Source organism: Leucoraja erinacea, chromosome 21 (assembly GCF_028641065.1).
Source record: "Leucoraja erinacea ecotype New England chromosome 21, Leri_hhj_1, whole genome shotgun sequence".
Taxonomy (NCBI): Eukaryota; Metazoa; Chordata; class Chondrichthyes; order Rajiformes; family Rajidae; genus Leucoraja; species Leucoraja erinaceus.
This window is the reverse complement of record NC_073397.1, coordinates 8,441,210-8,456,376: the sequence shown is the minus strand read 5'-3', so window position 1 is coordinate 8,456,376 and position 15,167 is coordinate 8,441,210. Positions and strand designations below refer to the sequence as shown.

The window sequence follows — 15,167 nt, the reverse complement described above, 5'->3', positions numbered from 1 at the left end:
ACAGACCCCCAAATAATAGCCGGGATGTGTGGTGTAAGTTGAGCAGGAGTTAAAACAGGCATGTAACAAAGGTAATGCCACTGGGGTGATGGCGGATTTCAATATGCAGGCAGACTGGGAAAATCAGGTTGGTTCAGGACCCCAAGAAAGAGATTTTGTAGAATGCCTCCGAGATGGATGCTTAGAGCAGCTTGTAATGGAGCCGGCCAGAGAAAAGGCAATTCTGGATTTAGTGTTGTCCAATGAACCAGATATGATAAGTGGTAAAGGAACCACTTGGAGGTAGTGATCATAATATGATTAGTTTTAATCTGCTATTTGAGAAGGAGAACGTTAAATCGGAAGTGGCAGTGATGCAGTTGAACAAAGGGGACTATGAAGGCATGAGAGGGGAGCTGGCCAAAATAGACTGGAAAGGGATCCTAGCAGGAATGACGGTGGAACAGCAATGGCAGGAATTTCTGGGCATAATCCGGAAGACACGGGATCATTTCATTCCAAAAAGGAAGCAAGATTCTAAGTGGAGTAGGAGGCAACCGTGGGTGACAGGAGAAGTTAGGGATAGAATAAAACTAAAAGAAAAGATGTATAACACAGCAAAGAATAGCCGGAATCCAGAGGATTGGGAAACTTTCATAGGACAACAGAAGGAAACAAAACGGGCAATATGGGCTGAAAAGATGAAGTATGAAGGGAAGCTGGCCAGGAATATAAAGAAGGACAGTAAAAGCTTCTTTAGGTATGTTAAGGGAAAAAGAGTAGCAAAGTCAAATGTGGGTCCCTTGAAGGCAGACACGGGTGAAATTATTATGGGCAACAAGGAAATGGCAGAAGAGTTGAATAGGTACTTCGGATCTGTCTTCACTAAGGAAGACACAAACAATCTCCCAGATGTACTGGACGACAGAGGATCTAAGGGGTTAGAGGAACTGAAATAAATTTTCATTAGGCGAGAAGTATTGGGTAGGCTAATGGGTCTGAAGGAAAATAAATCCCCTGGGCCTGATGGTCTGCATCCCAGGGTCCTCAAGGAGGTGGCTCTAGAAATAGTGGACGCATTGGTGATCATTTTCCAATGTTCTATAGATTCAGGATCCGTTCCTGTGGATTGGAGGACAGCTAATGTTATCCCACTTTTTAAGAAAGGAGCGAGAGAGAAAACGGGGAATTACAGACCAGTTAGCCTGACTTCGGTGGTAGGAAAGATGCTGGAGTCAATTATTATAGAGGTAATAATGGGGCATTTGGATAGCAGTAAAAGAATGAGTCCAAGTCAACATGGATTTATGAAAGGGAAATCATGCTTGACTAATCTTCTGGAATTTTTTGAGGATGTGACAAGTAAAATGGATGAAGGGGTGCCGGTGGATGTAGTGTATCTAGACTTTCAGAAAGCCTTCTGGTGAGACCACATCTGGAGTATTGTGTACAGTTTTGGACTCCTAATTTGAGGAGGGACATCCTTGTGATTGAGGCAGTGCAGCGTAGGTTCACGAGATTGATCCCTGGGATGGCGGGACTGTCATATGAGGAAAGATTGAAAAGACTAGGCTTGTATTCACTGGAGATTAGAAGGATGAGGGGTGATCTTATAGAAACATATAAAATTATAAAAGGACTGGACAAGCTAGATGCAGGAAAAATGTTCCCAATGTTGGGCAAGTCCAGAACCAGGGGCCACAGTCTTAGAATAAAGGGGAGGTCATTTAAGGCTGAGGTGAGAAAAAAAAAAAAACTTTTTCACCCAGAGAGTTGTGAATTTATGGAATTCCCTGCCACAGAGGGTAGTGGAGGCCAAATCACTGGATGGATTTAAGAGAGTTAGATAGAGCTCTAGGGTCTAGTGGAGTCAAGGGATATGGGAAGAAGGCAGGCATAGGTTATTGATAGGGGACGATCACCATGATCACAATGAATGGCGGTGCTGGCTCGAAGGGCCAAATGGCCTCCTCCTGCACCTATTTTCTATATTTCTATGTTTCTATTAACTGCAGATGCTGGAAAATCAAGGGTAAACAAAAATGCTAGAGAAACTCAGCAGGTGAGGCAGCATCTATGGAGCGAAGGAAATAGGCAACGAAAAGGGTCTGAAGAAGGATTTCGGTCCGAAACGTTACCTATTTCCTTCGCTGCTGTATAATATACATTTTTTGTCAACAATCCACTGCAACTTTGTGTAACATGCACTGTATATTCTGCCAAGACTTCTCCATGAGCATCCATGATTCATATCATATTCAGCAGTTGTGTTTGTGGATATCATGAAAGGTGGAAACATATGTATATTTGGGCAACAGATTTGCCAGCTCCTCAAATGTTATTAAAAAGTATGCCCACCTGTACTGAAGGGATATTGAATTGCTGGAAGACAACCCAAGGCATTCTACCAGAATCCAGTTAAAATGTATCCCTCGACAATTAAAACAGATTAGCTAGTTATCTTCACACGAGATATGCACCATATGCTGATGCGTTGCTCAAGCTTCTTTCAACTCTTAACATTGACAACCTCTTTTTCAGATGCTTGTCTGGCCTCGCTTTTAATGCAGTACTATTTGCTTCAACCACACCCCATGGCGGTGAATTCAATGCTCTCACCACACTTTGGATAAAGAGCTTTCTTCTGAATTACCTACATCATTTGTAGGTATCTAATATCTATTGCCTGCAGCTATGTTCTTCACAGCAAGCAAAAACATTCTCTCAAAAGATGCAAAAAGCAGTATCAGAATTAAAGATTTCCTTACCCAAAGAAATTGACTCCATAACTCAAGTCGACTACTTGATCGTTTTAAATTATAAAAATTACTTATCAAACCATCTTTAATCATTCAGCAAGTCATGTTTGAGGTTATCCTTGCAATTTAACCTATAACAAGTGTGGTATTGAATTGTTGAATTATAATGCACTGCCTCCTAGGTCGTACAGTGGTAAAAACTGAACTTTGAATACCAGTGACAGTCCGCACAAGACCAATACATTGGAAACCACTGCCTGCACGTTTTAGTAATCCTCCTTGGCATAGAAGAGGACATTGATAATTTTGCACTAGTTGTTGGTAATTAAGAAATAGAGAAATGTTCAAAAAAATGAGGCAGAGAGAAGAAAGCTATACATCAGAATTGTATAACATTCATCATGGGAAAATGTTAGAAGCTATGACAGAATAGTAGGCTACTTAAAAACTCCAAGGCAATCTTGCAAGGTCAATTGAGTTTTGTGATAGGAAGAGCATATCTGATCAATTTAATGGAGTTTTTTTCTAATTAATTTATGCTGTGGATAAAACATATCATACTTGGATTTCCAGAAGACATGTGGCAAGCATCCACAAAGTTTATTATGGAAAATAACAGCTCATGGTGTATGAAGTAACATATTGGCTTGCATAGATGGCTGGCTGGCTTACAGCAAATAAGAAAAATGCATATTTTTCTGGTTGGCACTGGTAACAAATTATGTGCCAAAAGGATCAGAGCCAGGCTTCATCGGATTACAATTTAAATAAATTACTTGGCTGAAAGCATTGAAGATGGGTTTGCTGACTTTGCTAATGACACAAAGGTGAGCAGGACAGTAGTGTGAAGAGGGCCTAAGGAAACTACAAAGGGATAGAGAAAGGTTAAATGAATGGGCAAAGATTTTCCAAATGGAATGTAACATGGGAAATGTGATGTTTTGTCAGGAAAAGTTAAAAAGGAAACAATATCTAAATGCCAATAAACCGTTCTCAGATACAAAGAGATGTGGGTGGTCCAGTGCATCACTCACAAAAAGGCAAATACAGGTACAGCAACTCTGCCACCAATAGGAGGGTATAGGGAGGTGCAGGGATGCCTTGCAGGTCAGAGCAATCAACATTGTGGGGAACCACTGAAGGCCTGTGAAAGTGGGAGAGGATTAGTGCGGATACATTTTGGACATACTGGGTGAGAAAGGCAATCAGGATCAGGGAAAGATTTGTATACTGGCAGAATTACTGAATGCCGAGAGAATAAGTGGAAAGAAAGAAGCTGAATCAACAGCGATCTGAAAAGCTAAAATTGAATGTACCATTGGAAAGATGGAAATAATGATATTAGTGATGACAAGGGCTGATGAGAAGATGCAACTGAGTATTTAACAAGACAGAAGGTTTGAAGGGGAAGGATACAATGGACACAATTGTTTTCCACAAATATGAATAGTTACAGGTTTATTGCACACATTCTATGTTTGCTGGAACACAACTTTCAATGAATTACCTTGTGGCAAACTTCAGTCTTTATCTCCTTCATAGCACGGTCCGAGAAGACACACCCACAAGCACGTAGATAGCAAAATCTGTCAGGAAATCAGTCAGATTATAAACTGCAAACATTGTGTCAGTCTACAAAGAGTTTTAATAAGATACAGAATTCTCTCGTTTTAAATAAATGACTTTTACTTTAAATTAATTGGCAAAACATACTCCAGGTGAACGTTTACCACTTTTGATGAAAAAGTCGCACATTGCATGAACACCGTGAAAAACATAACATCAGATTAAATCAATCTTTAAACTATATTATCATTCCTCAGCTTTTTTTTTTTTTTTTTTAAAGTTAGGCATGAAAATATTTACAATTTTAGCACATTACAGCAAAAATGAGCCAATATTACACATATCACAAGATGACACCATTTAACATGTGAAACACTTGTAATATCATTACAGCTTCAAATTATACAGCTCAATTTCCTACATGATTGGATTATAACCTTTTAACACCCAACCCAGGTCACCGTCGAGGAAATGAGCTGTTTGAGCTCACAACAGGATAAATGTTAGATCAGGCCAACAGTGAGGGGGCACAATGGTACAGTTGCTGCCTTACAGTTGCAGAGACCCCGGTTCAATGCTGACCCGGGTACTGTCTGCATTGGTTTTCCCCAGGAGCTTCAGTTTCCTCCCACACTCCAAAGATGTACAGGTTTGTAGGTTAATTGGCTTGGTAAAATCGGTAATTGTGTTAATGTGCGTGGATCGCTGGTTGGCGCAGACTCGGTGGGCCGAAGGGCCTGTTTCCAGGCTGTATCTCTAAACTAATCACCCTCCCTGCCTCCAATCTACAAAAAAATGAATATTGGGGGATCCACTCTTTTGTTATTAACAAACAATACTGCCACTAAAATACAATTAGTGTGTGAATTCACAATCTCGGGAATAAATATTGGCTGAAATTTTAGTTCTTTGGATAGCTAAAATTTAAGGCGTTAGAAACCAAATCTATCTCAAATAAAGCAATTTAGGCCATTGACAGACTTTAGAGATACAGCACAGAAACAGGGCCTTTGCCCATTGAGTCCATGCCGACCAACATTCACCCCGTACACTAGCACTATCCTATACTGGAGACAATTTATAATTTTATCAAAGCAAATTAACCTACAAACCTGTACGCCTATAGAATGTGGAAGGAAACCGGAGCACCCAGACTAAAGCCACACGTTGTTAGAAGGAACATACAAACGCCATCACAAACGTCACCTATTCCTTCGCTCCATAGATGCTGCCTCACCCACTGAGCTTCTCCAGCATTTTTGTCTACCTTCCAGCATCTGCAGTTCTTTCTTATACAAACTCCATACACAGAGCACCTGTAGTCAGGATCGAACCCGGTCTCAGCTCTAACACTGTGCCACCCATTATTACACCAGGGATAGTAGTCAGCTTATTAATTTATTTTATTAATTTACATGGAGAAACATTGTAGCCTTCATGATGCAGAGCTGTAGATATTTGTCTGAAGAAAGAAAACTGGAAATGAACTAATGTAATTATTCAAAAGGACACAACATGTTTTTTTTTAAAGTTTCCAAAAGAATACCAAATGGAATAGTTATTAAATAACCAAAAAGTATAAGATAGAAAAATTATCCTTAGTGCAACTTGTCCCAATGGTCACTTCAAGAGCAACACAGCGCACACAAGAGAGATCGCAATAATTTAAACAGTGAAATGTACACTGCCAGATAAATTTGTTTCACTATACCAAATGTTCACCGAGCTTGGATACTGTTAGTCAAATACAATTGAGTCTTGAACCTACAATTTTAACATCAATTTTAACAAAGATAAATCAAACTCAGACAACTCACTTCTGTCGTCCATTCATTTCCAACCCAACTACGGGACAGATGAAAGCAGCACGGTGCAGGTCTTCAAATTTGTCACCCTTCGTGTTAGCATTGTCACCTTTCCAGACTGGATTATCGGTCAGATTTAGCTCCTTCACATCCTTTGGATCATAAAACATACAGAAGAATTAGTGGAAAATATCTCATGTAATCAATTATTTCCCAATAAAGGGGTAAGTTATGTCAACTGTCTTCTATGAACAGATAGATAGTTCTAGCCTTGTTCAAATTCAAATTTATTTCAAATATAGTAATATATACATCATTAATAACATTTACCTCACTGCTTCCAAGGACATTAGACAGCCAAAGAAGCATGCATGCAAATATTACATTATGTTTTAAGGAGAAAAATTGCAATTGCCTCCCAGTCTTCATGCAACAGTTCTGAAAAACAATAGTCTGACTAAAACCCTGTCAAAAGTTCATAAGTCCTAAGAGCAGAAGCACAGGCACAGCAGAAGAACCCCACATTTGGGAGAGCAAAAGAGAAAGCAGCTTCAAGAATGGTACACAGTTAGAAAAGGAATCAGTGCCACTCAAGCAAGCGGGAACAGATAATAGCATGGGCCAGAACCATATTTTGCTGCAAAATAATGATTTAGAACCAAAGGCTTACTTAATAAATTGTAACCAAAAATTAACATTTCTAATTTACAACTGATTAAAAAATGCAGCATCATAGAAACATAGAAATTAGGTGCAGGAGTAGGCCATTCGGCCCTTCGAGCCTGCACCGCCATTCAATATGATCATGGCTGATCATCCAACTAAGTATCCCGTACCTGCCTTCTCTCCATACCCTCTGATCCCCTTAGCCACAAGGGCCACATCTAACTTCCTCTTAAATATAGCCAATGAACTGGCCTCGGCTACCCTCTGCGGCAGAGAGTTCCAGAGATTCACCACTCTGTGTGAAAAAAGTTCTTCTCATCTCAGTTTTAAAGGATTTCCCCCTTATCCTTAAGCTGTGACCCCTTGTCCTGGACTTCCCCAACATCGGCAGCAATCTTCCTGCATCTAGTCTGTCCAACCCCTTAAGAATTTTGTAAGTTTCTATAAGATCCCCTCTCAATCTCCTAAATTCTAGAGCGTATAAAGCAAGTCTATCCAGTCTTTCTTCATAAGACAGTCCTGACATCCCAGGAATCAGTCTAGTGAACCTTCTCTGCACTCCCTCTATGGCAATAATGTCCTTCCTCAGATTTGGGGACCAAAACTGTACGCAATACTCCAGGTGTGGTCTCACCAAGACCATGTACAACTGCAGTAGAACCTCCCTGCTCCTATACTCAAATCCTTTTGCTATGAAAGCTAACATACCATTCGCTTTCTTCACTGCCTGCTGCACCTGCATGCCTACTTTCAATGACTGGCGTACCATGACACCCAGGTCTCGCTGCATCTCCCCTTTTCCTAGTCGGCCACCATTTAGATAATAGTCTGCTTTCCTGTTTTTGCCACCAAAATGGATAACCTCACATTTATCCACATTATACTGCATCTGCCAAACATTTGCCCACTCACCCAGCCTATCCAAGTCACCTTGCAGTCTCCTAGCATCCTCCTCACAGCTAACCCTGCCCCCCAGCTTAGTGTCATCCGCAAACTTGGAGATATTGCCTTCAATTCCCTCATCCAGATCATCAATTTGGATTTAAAAGAATTGTTGAATATCATTAGACTTTAAATTGAAGACTGGTTGTCAAAATGATAGCACAGATATTTGGTATAAGTGGTCACATTACCAAATGCTCAATAAAACAGATTAGTTAACAACTGTGACTATATTGCCCAAATTCAGTTTCACATCAGATGAGATGGCCTCAAAGATCTCTGCCTCGGTTACCATACCTTTCATAGTTATCATAGAGCCTCTACTGGGGAGATGTCACATTACATCAGGAGCAGTATTATATTTTGACGGTATACATGTTTATCTTTTAAATACTGCCACCTTAATGTGTACATTAGCACACAACGAATAAAGACCAAAATATATTTTACAATTGCCTCATTTGTTTTGATTATTGAGAAGAAAGCAGGGAGTGGGGGAGGAGGTGGGGTGAATGCAGTCAGAAGCAAGGTCGGCATTCATTCCTCATTGATATGCTTCCTCAAGATGGTAGTGACATTCTTCTTGAATCTTTGCAGATTGAATGAAAAAGGGAAATTCAGAATAGTTGCGAGACTGGTTGCTCTGCATTTTTAACAGCAATAAAAATAGAAAAAATGAACATAATCACATTCATAAGTTCTAGGAGCAGAATTAGGCCATTCAGCCCATCCAGTCTACTCTGTCCTTCAATCAGGGCTGATCTATCTTTCCCTCTCAACCCCATTCTCCTGCCTTCTCCCCATAACCCAACACCCTTACTAATCAAGAATCTGTCAAACTTGGCTTAATAATATCCATTGATTTGGTCATCCCAGCCATCTATGGTAATGAATTCCACAGATTCACCACCCCCTGACAAAATGAATTCCTTCTTCGTCTCCTTTCTAAAGGTACATCTGTTATTCTGAGACTATGGCCTCTGGTCCTTGACTCTCCCACTAGTGGACATATTCTCGCCACATTCCACATCCGGTCTGACTAGTGCCTTAGAGCCTTGGCATTACATCCTTATTTTCGTATTATAGCCTTCTTGAAATAAATGCTAGCATTGCATTCGCCTTCCTTACTACCGATTCGACTTGCAAATTAACTTTTTGGGAATCCTGCACCACCACACCCAAGTCCCTTTGCACCTCCAATTTCTGAATTCCTTCCCCATTTAGAAAATAGTGTACATCTTTATTCCTACTACCAAAACACATGACTCCACACTTTGATATACTGTATTCCTTATGCCACTTCTCAGCCAACTCTCCCAACCCATTCAAGTCCTTCTGCAGAGTCCCTATGTTCTCTACACTACCTGCCCCTCCATTCATCTTTGTATCATCTGCAAACTTGGCCACAAAGTTTTCAATTCCCTCATCCAAAACGTCAAGATACATCATGAAGCGTAGCGGCCTCAGCACTGACCCTTGCGGAACACCACTAGTCACTGGGAGCCAACCAGAAAAAGCTCCCATTAAAGCCCATATTTGCCTTCTGCCATCTGGCCAACCTGTTATTCATGCTAGCATCTACCCTCTGGTACCATGGGCTCTCATCTTCTTTAACAGCCTCGTGTGCGGCACCATATCAAAGGCCTTCTGAAAAAACAGCTGAACCACATCCACCGACTTTCCTTTGTTGATGCTGCTACTTACTTCCTCAAAGAATTCCAACAGGTTCGTCAGGCAAGATCTCCCTTTTACAAAACCGTGCTGACTACGGCCTATGTGATCATGTGCTTATCGTATTGTTTAAGAAAGACGGTTAAAAAATATTACAGGGGACTGGGAAGCCCTTAGAAGATGCAGTAGAATAGATTCCCAGTTGCAGAGTCAAAGACAGATCTATTGCTTAATAGACTCACCTTAAGGCTCTTGATGTGTGTGGCAGTCTCAATGATGCATTTGTCTTCAGATTTGTCCAATAAATATTCAATGAGAGCATCTTTGTTGTACAACCTAAAAGCAAGACAATAATCAGAAGAATAACTTAAACTGCTGATAAAGTCAAGTTTATCGTATATAAAGTACAGTGAGGTACGGGTACAATGAAATGCACCACGCAGGGCTGAATGAAGGGGAAATTGAGTTCAATCATGAAACTTAAACACAATGAAATGTGCATATCTAAAAGTTGAGAGCACTTCTAAGTGAAAATAATAACATATTCATCCAGCACAAAAACTCAGTGAAGTGCAGGAAGAACTCAGCAGGTCAGGCAGCATCTGTGGAGAGAATGGTCAGGCGACGATTCAGGCTGGAAGCTTTCAGAATGTTCTCAAAAGTGAACCCACTATTAAAATAAGGAGAAAGAGAGTAAACATGGAACTATCATTCTGTCAACCCAAATAAGTAATTGGGAAATTACAGTAATCAATGATGACACAATAGAGAACATCTTGAAACAAGAACAGAATGAACAGGCAATTATAAAAGGGAAATCATATTTAAGTAATCTATTACGCCTGAAGGATGTTCCTAGCACAATAGATAATAGGTAACACGAGGATGTGGTATATTTGGATTTTCAGAAGGCATTCATTCGTTTGTTCATAAACTTACTCATCCATTCATTTCTACAACAGCTCACACAGATGATCTGCTTGGTTACAGCACATGGAATTAAGGATGATATACAAGTATGGATTGAAAACTGGTACACAGTAAAGAATGGGAATAAACAGACTTTCTCAGGGTGACGGATTGACTAGTGGGGTACTGCAGGGATCACTGCTTGGGCCTTAACTATTAACAACTTGCATCAAATTGTGGGTTAGAAAACCGGAGGTCAAAATACCAGACATATTCATTGGATATTTTAGGTACAGAGAACAAAACTGGCCAGTCTCATCATGACCCTGTATAATTACAAGATCTCTTCATGCCTTTCACGATAAAAGCCAAGATTACTGTTTTTAACACCTGCATTCTGATTTTTAGGGACTTGGATACAAGGACATTAACTGTGTGGTGATCTCATTGTAGCTTAAAATGTTGACAGGTCTCGACATGGTGGATGCACAGAGTCCTGGCTTAGAAGTCTAGAATAAGTCAAAGTATTTGGCCACTCACGAGGATTTTTTTCATCCACTCAGATGGTGATCAAACTTTATAATTCTCCAAGTCATTCAAATCAGAGATCAATCTGTTTTTGGATAGTTTGCAAATGAAAACATTGAGCGAATAAAACAAGAAAATGGCAATTTAGATAAGCAATGATCTTTATGAATGGTGAAGCAGGGTCAAAGATGCCCTACCCCTCAACTTAATTTTAATGTTGATGTTTTCTAGATTCTTTTTTACATTCAAGACAACCTTGGGACATTTCTTCTGCAATAATGAGCAGATGTAATGACCCCCTCACTAGCAAACATAGTTCATCTTTTTTTCTTCTTTTTTTTTTAAATGTGGAAGCCAATAGGATCCAAATAGTGAAATTGTGTTTGAAGAATCAAGGCATATATACGTGTAATGCTGGCAGCACATAGTGAGGTAATAATTCCTGCCAAACAGTACAATTTGGAGAGGTTCTACCCAAAGTATGCTTGCCAAAATTATAAATTTCATTGAGGAAGTACACACAAATACCAAGATTTCCACAACAAGCATTTAGAATTACAAGATAATTCGAGCGAACACTTCAATCAGGTCATTCAACGCCTACCTGCCAAGCTCACAAGCGACTATGGGTTTCCTCAGTGGCGTTTGACTGATAGCACAGTAATTCCAGCGGGCAACCAATGAGGCATTTTTATCAACCTGAAAAAAAAACATATATATATGAAAATATAGCATGCCAATCATGAGATTCTTGAATTTTAAAGTCAGAATCATGCAGCTACACAGCACAGAACCAGCCCTACGGCCCAAATCATCCATGCCAACCAAGTTACCTAACTGAGCTAGTTCAATTTGCCTGCATCTGGTCCATATCCCTCCATTCCTTGTGGAGGAAGGAAGTGCAGATGACAGTTTATGCCAAAGATGAACATAAAATACTGGAGTTACTCAGCAGATCAGGCGACATCTCTGGAGAAAAAGAATAGGTGACATTTCGGGTATGGAAGGTTCCGATCTTTCCTATCCATGTACTTGCCAAAGTGTCATTTAAACGATGTAATTAATCTGCCTCTATGGCTTCTTTTGCAAACTCATTCCATATACGCACTACCCACTACATGGAAAAAGCTGCTTTTCGGGTCTATTCAAAATCTTTACTCCCAGACCTTAAACCTAGTCCTCAGGTTTTAGACTCTTGTACTCTGGGGTGTTCACTTTATTAAAATAGCCCCTCATGATTTTATATTATCCAAGATTTCCCTCATCTCCTACACTTCAGGAGCAATCTTTTATCATACTTTAACTTGCACTAAATGTACCTTTATCTGTACACTGTGGACGGCTTGATTGTAATCAAGTATAGTCCTTTCTTTGACTGAATAGCACATAACAAAGGCTTGTCACTGTACCTTGGTACACATAACAATAAAAACTAAAAACCAAACTAAACAATGGGTCTGCCACAGCAGTCCAGTTTGTAGATTTTGGGGAGGAAATAGAAGCAGGCAGTGTGCAGCTGGGGAATTAAAAGGTTGGAGGCTGTTGAGAAGAGATTGCTAGAGGTGATGAGATGAGAAACTGGAAGATGATGGCCTGATGTTCATCAGTGGGGTTGTGGCTAAGACGTAGGTACGAAGGGGTGCCCGAGACCTTGGTCTCAGCATGGTAGAGGTCAATTCAGTTTAGTTTATTGTCACGTGTACCGGGGTACAGTGAAAAGCTTTTGTTGTGTGCTAACCAGTCAGCAGAAAGACAATACATGATTACAACCAATCCATCTACAGTGTATAGATACATGATAAGGGAATAAGGTTCCATATGGGATAATGGTCAGTGTAGGAATATTATAACATACAGGTTCTCCTTCGATATGTGCATTACTCTGACTTGGAAATATATCACCATTCCTTCAAAGTCACTGGATTGAATTCCTATAATTCCCTTCCGAATAATGCCTTCTCCAGAAAAACTGCAGTAGTTAAGGGGCATCAACTTCTCAAGGATACGTAATAAATGTTGGGTTAGCCTGCATCACAACAACATGATAAATTAGTTTATTTTTTTGAATAAGGTTATCAGGCAAAAAGGATGCCAGGTTTTAGTGTCATGAATCCCTCTATTTTCTTTTCCAGTGATATCAATTACCAACCACTTGACTGTCATTAGACCTTTAACTAGCATGCCCAGAGTAGCAGACATAAATGCAAAATACCTAATTACTCTGTCATTCCTTTATTCCTCCATTTTCAACTCCCTTCTCTGCTCCCCTGTACCGGGCAACCTCTCCCATTCTTATTCTGGCATTTTCTCCATTTACTTATTCTGTCTCCATCCCAATCTGACCTGTATGTGGCCTCTTGCCCTATCACAATGAGTCCTTATGCAAGCTTGTGGAACAGCATCTCATCCTCCATTTCTGCTCATTACAGCCTTCCAGATTCAACATCAAATTCCCCAACTTCAGGAAACGCACCAGGGTTTTTTCTCTCCGACGTATCAGAAATGGTAATTTCTGCCAATAATTTATCAGTGTAATCTATCCTGCTTGACAGTTTAATGCCAAAAAAAAAGTTTAAAAGTTTAATGCTGATAAGTGTGAGGTGCTACATCTTGGCAGGACAAATCAAAATGTGTACATAGTAAATGGTAGCGAATTGAGGAATGCAGTTGAACAGAGGGATCTAGGAATAACTGTGCATAGTTTCCTGAAGGTGGAATGTCATGTAGATAGGGTGGCAAAGAAAGCTTTTGGTGTGCTGGCCTTTATAAATCAGAGCATTGAGTATAGAAGTTGGGATGCAATGTTAAAATTGTACAAGGCATTGGTGAGGCCAATTCTGGAATAAGGTGTACAATTCTGGTCGCCAAATTATAGGAAAGATGTCAACAAAATAGAGAGAGTACAGAGGAGATTTACGAGAATGTTGCCTGGGTTTCAGCACCTAAATTACAAAGAAAGGTTGAACAAGATAGGTCTATATTCTTTGGAGCGCAGAGGGTTAAGGGGGGACGATGGATGTCTTTAAAATTATGAGACGGATAGACAAAGTTGACGTGGATAAGCTTTTTCCATTGAGAGTAGGGAAGATTCAATCAAGAGGACATGATTTGAGAATTAAGGGGCAAAAGTTTAGGGGCAACATGAGGGGGAACGTCTTTACTCAGAGAATGGTAGCTGTGTGCAATGAGCTTCCAGTGGAAGTGGTGAAGGCAGGTTTGTTTTTATCATTTAAAAATAAATTGGATAGGAATATGGACGGGAAAGGAATAGAGGGTTATGGTCTGAGTGTAGATAGATGGGACAAGGTGAGATTCAGTGTTCGGCACGGACTAGAAGGGCCGGGATGGCCTGTTTCAGTGCTGTAATTGTTATATGGTTATATCCCAAAGCTCTGATCATCACATAACACAGACAAAGCACCTTGCACTTCTAACTAATGTGTTTCCCCATTTGATGGCACCGTAGTAGAGATAGTTCCTTTGTTCTACCCCCCTCCCCACCTTTGAGACAGTTAAAAATAATTTGATTTTTTTCTTTTCCAGTTCTGAAGAGTATACGATCTGAACCATTAACGTTGTATCTCTCTCCACTTGTACTTTCCCCCCCAGCAATTAGTGTTTTCATTTGTAACCAGTCTCACAACACAGCCACTGTCTTCTCTCCCCTTAACCTCGAATCGACATCAAGCCGATCACGGCCTTCAGAACGGCCATTGTGGTTGTCAGAGCGTGGGGGTCGCAGCGCCGGGAACCCCTCAGCACTGACAGGCAAACCCCGGCAACTCGTTGTCCTGCCGCACCGGCCTGAAGCCTCAGCAAGAGCCCTGCCGGAATCACCAGCCGGCTGAGTGCGCAAACGTGAGAGGGAAGGTAGTCTTTCCATACCTGCTCCACCTTCTTGGGGCCCTTCACTAGTTCATGGCGCTTCGGGATAGTCCCTCCATCACAACCCATCCTGAGGCCCGATCCAAACCCAGCTCCAGGGAAACCACGCAAGCGCACTACCGCAACTTCCGCACCTCTGTTGATTGGTCAATGACCAGGCCCCGCCCCCTCTGCTGATTGACGGCGAGAGTCGACACAGCTGTTGTGTAGGAAGGAACTGCAGCTCCTGTGTTTAAAGACAGACACAAAAAACTGGAGTAACTCAGCGGATCAGGCAGCATCTCTGGATAAAAGGAACAGGTGACATTTCGGGTCGAGTCTGAAGAAGTGTCTCGACCCAAAACGTCACATTCGTTTTCTCCAGAGATGCTGTCTGACCCGCTGAGTTACTCCAGGTTTAAACCGAAGATTGACGCAAATCCCATGATTGCATTAACCTCCAAGTGTCTTTCCAGCC

At 40.8% G+C, this 15,167-nt stretch overlaps 1 protein-coding gene across 1 annotated transcript in view; it reads right to left on the bottom strand.

The window, feature by feature from the left end:
• rtf2 (replication termination factor 2) overlaps nucleotides 1-14,865 on the bottom strand; it is a 72,490-nt gene extending 57,625 nt beyond the window's left edge. Inside the window, exons 1-5 of the mRNA XM_055652056.1 lie at nucleotides 14,711-14,865; nucleotides 11,430-11,524; nucleotides 9,631-9,724; nucleotides 6,122-6,261; nucleotides 4,246-4,324 (exon numbers count right to left, since the gene is read on the bottom strand). Coding sequence (XP_055508031.1) covers nucleotides 4,246-4,324; nucleotides 6,122-6,261; nucleotides 9,631-9,724; nucleotides 11,430-11,524; nucleotides 14,711-14,779 — 477 coding nt within the window. The 5' untranslated portion in view covers nucleotides 14,780-14,865. The remainder of the gene's footprint in view (nucleotides 1-4,245; nucleotides 4,325-6,121; nucleotides 6,262-9,630; nucleotides 9,725-11,429; nucleotides 11,525-14,710) is intronic.
• Nucleotides 14,866-15,167: the final 302 nt, after the last annotated feature.